This window comes from Symphalangus syndactylus, chromosome 2, assembly GCF_028878055.3.
Source record: "Symphalangus syndactylus isolate Jambi chromosome 2, NHGRI_mSymSyn1-v2.1_pri, whole genome shotgun sequence".
In the NCBI taxonomy this organism is placed as follows: domain Eukaryota; kingdom Metazoa; phylum Chordata; class Mammalia; order Primates; family Hylobatidae; genus Symphalangus; species Symphalangus syndactylus.
Window position 1 is genome coordinate 34,576,217 of NC_072424.2, and position 12,265 is coordinate 34,588,481.

The 12,265-nt window shown below is 36.4% G+C and overlaps 1 protein-coding gene across 2 annotated transcripts in view; it reads right to left on the reverse strand.

Moving 5' to 3' along the window:
* Positions 1-12,265, reverse strand: part of SLK (STE20 like kinase) — a 62,760-nt gene that overhangs the window by 25,945 nt on the left and 24,550 nt on the right. For both annotated transcript variants that reach the window (XM_055250031.2, XM_055250041.2), the window contains exons 3-9: positions 12,129-12,177; positions 11,637-11,786; positions 5,773-5,845; positions 5,432-5,626; positions 4,493-4,574; positions 2,877-3,005; positions 917-2,275 (exon numbers count right to left, since the gene is read on the reverse strand). In XM_055250031.2, the coding sequence (XP_055106006.2) occupies positions 917-2,275; positions 2,877-3,005; positions 4,493-4,574; positions 5,432-5,626; positions 5,773-5,845; positions 11,637-11,786; positions 12,129-12,177 (2,037 nt within the window). The remainder of the gene's footprint in view (positions 1-916; positions 2,276-2,876; positions 3,006-4,492; positions 4,575-5,431; positions 5,627-5,772; positions 5,846-11,636; positions 11,787-12,128; positions 12,178-12,265) is intronic.

The following is a 12,265-nucleotide window of genomic DNA, read 5'->3' on the forward strand; positions in this document are numbered from 1 at the left end:
TTTCCAAGGGGCAGCCCATGGATCACCTGCATCAGAACTCTGTGGGCTCTTTTTTTTACAAATACTGATTCTTGGGACCCACTCCAGACTTCTACATAGCCGCTAGTAACTCCTAAGCACACTAAAATTTGAGAATTACACTCAAAGCTCCAAGTGTTCTGGGCTTTAGTGTTTGTTCTGTTTTCCCCACAGTGGTTCTCATGGCAGTAGCAATGTCTGTGACTGTATGGGACAATGGTAAATCAAGGATTGTTTACACCCTAAATGTGCTTAAAAGAGATCATTCTTGGCCGGGCGCGGTGGCTCACGCTTGTAATCCCAGCATTTTGGGAGGCCGAGGCGGGCGGATCACGAGGTCAGGAGATCGAGACCACGGTGAAACCCTGTCTCTACTAAAAATATAAAAAAATCAGCCGGGCGTGGTGGCGGGCGCCTGTAGTCCCAGCTACTCGGAGAGGCTGAGGCAGGAGAATGGCGTGAACCCGGGAGGCGGAGTTTGCAGTGAGCCGAGATTGCGCCACTGCACTCCAGCCTGGGCGGCAGAGCGAGACTCCGCCTCAAAAAAAAAAAAAAAAAAAGAGATCATTCTTTCAGGTTCTAATTCTCTTATATATTGTTGATTCTTGCTAATGTTGCATCTAGATATGTCCAATAAAGGAACCTAATCACACCAAGCAACCATATTACACTGTTTATCTGCATCAGGTCTGCAAAAATAGGTAGATCCTACCACAAAATTTAAAGATTACATCCACAATCTTAGTTCTTTTTAATTGCTTTCATAGGCTGTAAGAATTTATGTGGTTAATACTACATTGATTTAATGCTGTTTTATTTTCAAGGCATCAATTTCACATAAACTCTGAAATGAGAAAATGACAAAGGAAATCCCAAACAATGACTCATGTACACTTACTTGTAAAGATATCGATCCACTGTCTTTAGTTTTACTTAGAAAGCTAGAGATGGATAAATTCAAGTCAATACTGCTAGTATCAGCAGTGGAACCAGTGCCTGAATCATTATCATTTTCCTTTGGATTCTCAGATTCTGGTGGCAGAATAGTTTCAGTTTTTGATAAAGAACCTATTTCTTCTTTATTTTCTCCACTGTCAGAGTTGATATTAATACTGGGTATTAGAACAGGCTGAGGTTCAGTGGGCTGTGAAACTGCAGTAACTTGAGGCTCTTTTTTAATCGACACCGGAATTTCTTTTTTCTCTTTATCTATCTGAGCAGTGACTTTAGAAGCATCCTGAACTTCACTTCCTAAAGCCTTTTGGTCAGTATCAGCCACCACACTTCTGACCTCCATTTCTTCAGTGCTACTTGACTCAGTGATTTCTTCAACTTCAGTTGTTCCTGGTTCCTCATTGATATCCATTATGTTCTCTGAACTGTTTATTACTTGTTCCTTATTTTTACCTTCTTCTATTTCACTCATTTCAACTATTTCTTTAATAGGAACTTCCTTAGTACCACCAGCCTCAGGACCCACCATGGGCTTATTAATTAATTTCTGGCCTACTTCAACCACTTCTTTCCCGTCATTACTCTGCGTATCCTCAACACTGTCTTCATCCGCTTTCTGAGCCACATCTGCTGCCTTGTATGTTCCTATCACATCACTTGTATTGCTGATCGCATCTTTTTGAGTTTTGTCGTCTTCCCCCAATTTCTCTTGGGTGTCTTCCTTTCTAAGCCCAACTTCATTATCAACTGCCTGAATATTTGCCTCTTTTTCTCCAGTCTCTTGAGAAACTAAATCTACTGTTTGCAAAATAGTATCTTTAATTTCTTCAGATTTTATAAGCTTATTTTCAAACATCTGTTGCTTTTCCTGATCCTTTTCTTCCTCAGATTTTAGATTATGTTCAATATTTGTTTCTAAGGTTATCATTATATTATTCTCTTTTCCTTCACTGACTGAATTAATGTCCACAGTTTCTTGGTCTTCTGTGTCAGGCAGATTTTCAAGCTTGGGCCTCTTCTCCTCTCTCTCATTCTCCTTGATTACTGCTGTTCTGTCATGGAGTTCAGTCACTGCTTCTAACTGAGCATCGGTAATATGTTCATTAATATCCTCCACAGCCTTTTCAGGTTCATCAGTGGTGGGCTTTTCATTAAGAATTTTGCTGTTGAGTTTATCTTCAGAGTTACTACGTTCTGTTTTTTCTGAGACAGATTCCAAAATACAAGCATTTTGTGAAAGTTTATCTTCTTCAGAGCTGGCGATACTAAGGTCAGAAGATGCACGCTTACTTGCAGGTATTGGCTAAAAAAGATTTAATATATTTTTAGTGTTAAAACATGACCTTAAGAGTGACCAAAACAATGTTTACAGACATACAGTGATTTCAGATCTTTATTCAGTAAATGTTGCTGAATTTAAAGAATTAACAATTCTTCTCATAAGAAATATAACAAAAATGGGCCGGGTGCAGTGGCGCACACCTGTAATCCCAGCACCTTGGGAGACTGAGGAGGGCAGATCACTTGAGGTCAGGAGTTCGAGACTAGCCTGGCCAACATGATGAAACCCCATCTCTACTAAAATTATAAAAATTAGTTGGGCGTGGTGGTGCACACCTGTAGTCCCAGCTACTCGGGAGGCTGAGGCACAAGAATCACTTGAAACTGGGAGGAGGTTGCGGTGACCACTGCACTCCAACCTGGGCAACAGAGTGAGACTCCATCTCAAAAAAAAAGGAAATACAACAAAAATGTGCAGCAAGGAGCAATCTTGCCACTAATCTTCAGGTCTAAATTTAAAGGTTTTGCATTGCCACCCATCAATCCTTAGATATAGGTACAACTACACCTCAAAACCCACCTCAAAAAATTCACTAAATGGAATTTCTTTCCTAAATACTGACCAGAGAATTTTCTGTTTCCTCCTCTTCATCTTCCTCTTTGCCATCTTCAACTTCTTCTGTTACTTCAGCCTTTGCCTCTGCAATCAATTCTCGGATGGGTTTGTTGGAATCAATAGTAACAAAGGGATGCTGTTGATCATTAAAAAGAACATACTCAACAACTGGAATACTACTAAACTAAGTTTCAAACACACACAACACACATTCTTATGTGGTAAAAATATGAACATGTGGGCAGGAAAATGACAGACAACTTCAGATAATGCTACATCTGAGAAAGAAAGAGGGGAGGGCGCTTGAGCAAAAGCAGGGACTGCCACAACTGGATCTGTACATTTTTAAGAATCTGAAGCAAATTTGTCAAAAATGATAAGAATTGTTATATCTGGGTAGTAGGTACATGTACTTTCTGTATGTTTGAAAATTTTATAATAAAAAATTTTAATTGAAATTTAAAGCAAGCATCAGGTCACTACATTATTACTTTTTTTTTTTTTTTTTGAGACGGAATCTCACTCTATCACTCAGGCTAGAGTGCAGTGGCACGATTTCGGCTCACTGCAATCTCCATCTCCCAGGTTCAAGTGATTCTCCTGCCTCAGCCTCCCAAGTAGCTAAGATTACAGGCATGTGCCACCATGCCCGGCTGATTTTTTGTATTTTTAGTAGAGACAGGGTTTCACTATATTGGCCAGGCTCATCTGGAACTCCTGACCTCAGATGATCCACCCGCCTCAGCCTCCCAAAGTGCTGGGATTACAGGCATGAGCCACTACACCTGGCCTCATTATTACTTCTTAAAAAGTAACCATCTCTATAAACCCTATCAAAGCCTCAAAATTATAAAAAGCTTTAGAATTCTGTTAGAAGTATCTACAAACACCTGTATTTTTGACATGGTTCTAAAATTCTTGAGAATAAGAAGCCATTTTATTCATCTTTGTATACTCAACATTTAACACTGTCTGTCACAGACTACGGGCTTCAAGTGTGGGGGTAACAAAATAATAATGGAAAGTGTGTTCCAGGGCTACACTTGCTGCACACAACAAAGCAATTTTTTCCTGCTTTATTCCCCCAGATAAATAGGTCAACCTAAAACACTATGATGGAGTTACATAATAACTCAACCTAACAGTAATTGCCTCAAGATTTGTCATTTTATTTGCCCACCTATAAAATTGACAATTTTTTATTTAATATATTACAAGTAGTCCTTCTATAAAGCAAAATTAAATTTACCCGATCACTGACAACATTTTAAGTCAACAATATTTACTATTTACCCTCACTGTAAGACATTTTTTAATTAATTAGTTCACGGCCCCTGTCCCCAAGGAGCTTGCTTTCTAGTAATTGGAGAGACATAATGGAAATAACTACCAAAATGAAAAGAACATAATTAAAATGAATCAAAAAAGCACAGAAGGAATAACGTTTAAGCTAAATGCCTGATGGTAACAGCAACATTTATTTTGTAAAGCAAATGTTAACTACTGCCATTTTGACTCTCCACAAGAAAACTTAAGTGGAAAGAAAGCACACTGTATATGAAATTATATTCTTAGAGAGATGTTAAAGTAATTATATTATTTGCTGTTGTCATACTCTCTTACCTGCAGTAGCTGAGATGTAGTCCACCTGGCATCCACATTCTTTTCTAAGCATTTCTTTAGAAAGTCCTTAAAATTTGAAGACCTTTAAAATAAATTTTAACAATAACATTCTATTTTACTTTCTTGTTAATCAAATCAAACAAAACTCTTTGATAAGTTATGCTTAAGTTTCATTATGTATGTAATAGTATTAACTCAACACTTAAAAAACTAGTTAATGAGACTATTAAGATTTTATAAAACTTATTCATCTATAAATACATGTTAGACATATATGTAAGTAGGTACATAATCACTGAGACACAGCCATATACTCACAAGTATGCCAAAAAGCACAAAATTTCTTTTTTTTTTTTTTTTTTTTTTTCAGACGGAGTCTCGCTCTGTCGCCCAGGCTGGAGTGCAGTGGCGCAATCTCAGCTCACTGCAAGCTCCACCTCCCGGGTTCACGCCATTCTCCTGCCTCAGCCTCTCTGAGTAGCTGGGACTACAGGCGCCTGCCACCACGCCCGGCTAATTTTTTGTATTTTTAGTAGAGACGGGGTTTCACCGTGGTCTTGATCTCCTGACCTCGTGATCCGCCCGCCTCGGCCTCCCAAAGTGCTGGGATTACAAGCATGAGCCACCGCACCCGGCCAAAATTTCTAATAAATTTCACAAATATAGATCAATCTATATGCCTCACTTCCTCATAGTACAGAAAATACCTTTCTCATGCAAAACTCAAATCATTCATATTTTCGGATATACGGGAAAAGTGAGCTCAAAGAGTTTTAATGGTCCTTAAGAGAAATATACCAAAAATCACTTTTCTAATTCATATAGTCTTCGAATCACGTACCCAATTTTAAATACTCTTGGAAAACTGAGAATATAACATCAAGTTTTGCTTCCTAATATCATTTGTTTCTTATTAAGTTTTTTTAAGAATATTTTTACCATCTTGATGGCTGTGCTAATGTAGGTGGCTCAGATTTTGCTATTTTTAGCAGCACTCGCATTGGATTTAATTCATGATGAGGTGGTTCTATCTCAGCCATTTCTATTAAAGTGATACCCAGGGACCAAACATCAGCTTTGTAGTCATAAGGTCTGTCCTTAGATGTTTCACACATGACTACTTCAGGAGCCATCCTATGAAGACAGATAATTAAAAGTTAACATATTTAAGAACAATGATTGCAAACCACATGGTATAATCAATTATGTGGACAAAATTCGTGAGTAATTATAACTGCTGACATGACTAATACTATAAATTCATAAAACTGAATACATACCAATATGGTGTACCAATAAAGGAATCTCTTCTTTGAATTGTCCTTGTATTTTTAGCTGATACTCCAAAATCCGCTTGAAATAATCACACAAAAGCATTAATGAGAACTTTTAAGCATTGTTCATTGTATTCAATGGGGAGAAAAAGCATTTTAAGTCTTTAATAAGGCTAATCTTATTATAAAAAGTAAGTTGAACAGAAAGAAAAACATGTCTCTCCCATCTTAATCTTGACCATCTCTTTCTACCATCTCCCAAAAAAACCTGCTAAAGATTCCATTATCAATACATTTAATACCATCATATCTTCAGATGACAAATCCTTCAAAATTGAAAATAAAAAATGGTAACTCTAAAAGCAGACCAGTCTATCCACTTCAAAACAAATGCCAACTAGTGCTATGTGGCACAATTAAATTAAGAGTCATTAACATTTTTTCTATAGTGTGAAAAACAGAAATTATACTAAAGCAACCTTTATGACAGTGTATGTCTTGCTAAATTCCTCATAAAATTATATTGCCAAGAAAAAATTGGGAACCTTATGTTTTCTGATTTAAATTATACAGAACAGTAACATTATAGCTTTTTCAGTTGTTAATCCCACCTTTTCAGCTTGGAGTTCAGACAACATTAATAGCAACATAAAATTGCTATTGCTGCATAATTTACCTCATGCTATAAATGCACAAATTTTTAAGTTTCACATTTGACGCGACAATTCTCAAAGTTGAATAAGTACCAAAAATTCAGTATTTGATGCGCATGCCTAGCACAAGAGTATACACTCAGTAAATGGTAGCTACTATTAGCCATATTCACAATTCTAACCTTTGTTGTTTTTGTTGTAGAACTCTTAAAGGTCATGCAATTCTGCCTGAATTACTTTTATCTATTATATAGTTCTTGGGGATAAGATTATTCTATATATCTGTGTTGCAGAAATGGAAGGTTCTCTGGAAGTATTTGTAAATTAATAAAACAGAAATTACAAATATTTTAATTGTCAACTAACTAAATATTATTTTAGAATTCCTAAACCTTCAGTATATTTATTTTTAAGGTACACATTATTTTACACAAGTATGTCCCTATATTCAAATAAAATTTCAATATATTTACAAAAGAATATGCCCCCAAAATTGATCAAAACTATAACATCCTATTTCAAAATAAGCTAGGACACTTAAAAATGATGAAAAACATAAAAGAGCCATGTAAGTCAGAATTAGAAAAATTCTGAAAGGCGACAGAACTCCAGAAAAAATTTAAAATAAAAAAAATCACTTTAGAAACAAAGGCTAAACTAGGGAAAGCAAGAGCAAATAATACAACAAATTCATACCCATTACCACTTCACACCCAGTAGGATGGGTGTAGCATAGAAAAAAAAAAGTGTTGACAAGCATGTGGAGAAACTGGAAGCCTTGTGCACTTCCGTTAGAAATGTAAAATGGTGCAGCTGCCATGGAGAACAGCATGGTGGTCCCTCAGAAAAATTAAAAATAGAATTACCATATGATTCAGCAGTTCCACTTCTGGGTACATACTCAAAAGAATTAAAAGCAGGGAGTAGGACAGACATATGTACACCAACATTCATAGCAGTATTATTCACAATAGCCAAAAAGTGAAAGCAACCCAAGTGCCCACTGATGGATGAATGGATAAACAAAATGTGTTATATACATACAATGGCATATTATTCAATCTTAAAAGGGGAAGACATTGTGAAATATGCTACAACATGGATGAACCTTGAGAACGTTATGGTAAGTAAAATACGCCAGTCACAAAAGGACAAATGTTGTATGATTCCACATACATATATACCTAGAGTGGTCAAAATCATAGAAACTGAAAGCAGAATGGTGGTTGCCAGAAGCTGGGAGGAGTGGAAAATGGGGACTAAGTGTTTAATGGGTATGGACTTTAACTGCTGCAAGATGAAAAGAGACACGTATGGAGACAGGTGATGGTAATGGTTGTATAATGGGAATGTCCTTAATACCACAGAAATGTATACTTAAAAATGATCAAAAAGGTAAATTTTATGTTGTATATATTTTCCTACAAAAAGAAAGAAAGCTAAAAAAGGACTTGAGAAAAAGTTACAAACATGGACAACAGGCAAAGACCCAACAAATACTAAAAGTCTCTGAAGAAGCAAGTCAATGCAAGGGAATGAACAAATGCTGAGATCTATAACTCCAGAAAACTTCCCTGTCGGGGGCGGGGAAGAAGGCACTTGAATATTGTAAGAGCATAATATTTATTAGAAGGCCGGGCACGGTGGCTCACACCTGTAATCCCAGCACTTTGGGAGGCCGAGGCAGGTGGATCACGAGGTCAGGAGATCAAGACCATCTTGGCTAACATGGTGAAGCCCCGTCTCTACTAAAAATACAAAAAATTAGCCGGGTGTGGTGGTGGGTGCCTGTAGTCCTAGCTACTCAGGAGGCTGAGGCAGGAGAATGGTGTGAACCTGGGAGGCAGAGCTTGCAGTGAGCCGAGATAGCACCACTGCAGTCCGGCCTGGGCGAAAGAGCAAGACTCCCTGTCTCAAAAAAAAAAAAAAAAAAGAAAAAAAAAAAAGAAAGAAAAAAAAATATTTATTAGAAAAGACTGGTCAAACTACTGGTCTTAAAAAAAAAAAAAACTTTCAGCATCTAAGCAAAAAGAGCACATGACTTACAATGGAGAAGAAATTCAGATTATCAGACTTTTCAACAGCAACACTTCATGACTGAAGAAAACAGAGTAACATATTTCAGATGCTGAAGGAAAGAAATGTGTGCCAAGGATTTGTTATCCAGCAAAACTAACCTTCAAGTATAAGGGTACAACTGTTATCACTATGTAAGAATTCAGAGAGCCCTTTCAGAGGAATCTACCAAAAGCTGAGCTTCAGATAACCAACATGACCAAAGACACATCAACATAAGGAGTGGTGGGGAGCATTAAATATAGAAATGAGGGTTAAAATGAATTATGAGGTATCCTAAACCTATCAATGTCCTTGAGAACCAGAACTCTCCATATAGAAGAAAGGAGATGCACATGTATTACAGAGGTTAGATTTTAAAAACCTTTATTCTGAATTTGAATAGGAAATATATATGATCTCATGAGGGGTCTAGCTCTGTCCTTTGAAAAGTCCTAGAACAATGGCCAATATAGAAAACTGTAAGCATCTCTTACACCAGATTGTGGTCTTGAAATACTATATCCTACTAAAAGAAACCAGGGCTTCTTGAAGAAATGGCTAATTACACTGGGTGCAGTGGCTCACACCTGTAATTCCAGCACTTTGAGAGGCTGAGGTGGGTAGATCACTTCAGGCCAGGAGCTCCAAACCAGCCTGGTCAACATGGTGAAATCCCATCTCTACTAAAAAACAAAAATTAGCTGGGCATGGTGGTACATGCCTATAATCCTAGCTACTCAGAAGGCTGAGGCACGAGAATCCCTTGAACTCAGGAGGTGGGGGTTGCAGTGAGCTGAGATCAGCCACTGCACTCCAACCTGGGCAACAGAGGAAGACTTTGTCTCAAAAAAAAAAAAAAAAAGAAAAAGAAAAAAAAGAAAAGAAAAAAGAAATGGTTAATTACAGGTCTGACACAGGAAATACACGGATGAGCCTGAAACATCTCAGAACTGTCAAATAAGCTATCAAAAATTACTAGTCCTGTCAAGAAGACTAACAAGTGGATACGAAGACCCCACTGACTAAAGATGGAACAACATGAGCTTCAATAAGAATAAAAACTGCAATGGATTTGAAACCAACCAAATAAAATTAAATCCATGAACTAACAATATTTTTTAAAACACTGGTCGTCAATTGAGGATAAGAGACAGCCAAGTCATTATCTTCATTACTAATTTTATAATGAATGAAAATAATGAAATAATTGGTGTTTATATCAAAATCATTATCAAAAATAATGAAAACAAAATAATGGAATCCGTTTTGCAACCCCAAAAGACAGATATGTAGGCATTAAGCCTCAATAGCTGCAACATCAAAAAAGGGCACAAAGCAGACACGGTGTGCCTCCCAATGAAAGAATGCAAAACCACCTGTCAGTCTTGCCAAAGGATCAGGCTGGAGACTGATCAAGCCTTTGGATTCATCTGCCAAACTGAAGGAAATACAAAGAGGAACTTCAATCATCAGGAGTATGCAATAGCAAAATGCAGTTTGAGGGAAACACAACAGGCCAAACAGCCTAGGTTCCATGGATCAGTGTTTCATTACTAGCCCCTCTAAGGAGTCATTTTAAACATTTTTTTTCACGTCATCCCTCCTCCCATAAAATTTTAATGCCACAGGTAAAGTGTTATATCTCTTCATGTACTGGGGCCTTTGGAAGGTCACAAACCATTGTAATGCATAAGGTTTTTTTGACTCTAAAGAACTAATTTTTGCCCCCACGTGTGCGATACTGCCCTCATCCCCCCATTATACATGCCATAATATAAAGAAAAGAAAGGAACTGGGGGAAGGCCTATAAGTTAACAGACTTTAAAAACCCAAGTTTTATATGGGCAAGTTTAAACCCTAACATCTAGAGATGAATATTGGGTGACTAAGCCATAAAGAAACACAAGGAAGGAAATAATATAAAAGTCAGGACAAAATGTGGAGAAGAGAAGGGCAGTGGCTGAGATGGGCATACGGAAGAGCTTCTGGGGTGCCTGCCAAAGTTCTACTTTTTGATCTAGGTAGTGATTACAAAGCTATGTCTACAAAGTACTAAAGTTAAGCTACACAATTTCTGGTGTGGTTTTCTATATCTCTATTTATTTCACAATCAAAAGGTTAAAGTTCACTTCGGGAGGCCCAAGGCAGGAGAATCACTTGCACCCAGGAATTCAAGACCAGTCTGGTCAACAGAGCAAGACCTAATCTCTACAAAAAATTTTTTAAAATTAGCCAGGCGTGGCGGTGCATGCCTGCACTTCCAGCTACTAGGGAGGATAAGGTGGAAGGATCCCTGGAGCCCAGGGGTTCAAGGCTGCAGTAAACTATGATCACATCACTGCACTCCAGCCTAAGCAACAGGGCAAGATTCCGTTAAAAAAAAAAAAAAATTAAAAAGAATAAAATTTAGTACACCATCTGTTTAAATGTCTTGACAAAGTAAAGTGAAATGACTATAGTCACTGGTATCAACTTGACTTCTGAATATATTTTGTCCTTTGAATAGCCTTCGAAAATATACAAATTTGGACTTCATCTCTAGACTTTTTAAATAATTCCTATCTTGGGTAAAGAGCACTATAACTTCCATAAAACCTACATCTAATTCTTATGAAGGTAACATTTCTTCCCTCAGTATAAAGAGTAAAATGAAAAATTCTAGTCCGTATGTTTAGGTATTCTCTTCAGAACTAAGATTACTTTGTTAGTTTAGTCAATGTACCATATCAATAAAATAGAAAATAAAACTAAACATAGGGGAAAAACTCACTAGACATGAGCTTTGGAAATAAAGAAAAAACTGAGTTAGCAGTTTTACATACTATATTATATTCTAAACATAAAACATTTACAAGTATTAAGTCTACATACAAAAATTTAAGGGTACAAACTTGAAACTGGTCTTAAAAAGCTTGCCTTTTTGGAAATAAAAATTCATTCTTTCTTATCTTCTTTTTAAAGCATTTAATTAGGTGCTGACATTTAGGAATTATAGAAAAATGAGTATTTATCCAAAAAACTGTTTTTTAAAAACTAGCATGGAGTTAGTTCTCCATGTTTCACATATTTAAGTAGTAATAAAACCATATTAAGTCACATACATAAAGATGGAAATTTTAGAGTAAAAATTCTAATGTTTTATTTAAGTGAATAACTTACCCAATTTGATATCTCCATCTAAGGTAAAGAGAATGTTGCCAGCCTTTAGATCTCTGTGGATGATCTTATTATCATGTAAGTAGTTCAATGCATCTAAAGTCTGCTTGCAAACTACTTGTATTTGGGACTCAGTTAATGGTCTCTCAAGTTCTACAAGGAGAAAGTAAAAAAAAAAATCTGCTTTTTATACAGTGAAAACATATTAGCAGGCTATATACCTTTCTGTATATATCATCACTGTCAAAGATCATATGCAGTGAATTTATTTTAAAAGAACTGTATCTACAAAGATCACTTTCTTGACATACTCAACATTTCATTTTAGAATTTTACTATAATTATCCAAGAATATAAAAACATAATTGAGTTGATTTAACTTATTGAACTTCACTCAATACTTATCTATTTGAATATATTTATATATGTTTGAAATTCTTTCATCTTATCAAGTATAATTTAAGATATGAACATAAAGAACAAAAAGGTATTTACCAAGCATCACAGCATCTACTGCTCCACCTGCACAAAATTCAATGAGGATCTGCATGCAAAAAAAAAACAAAAGCGTGTGTCTAAAACTACACTGAGTTTTTTTGAGTTTCAGTATTTTTTCTTCAGCTTAGCAAAAA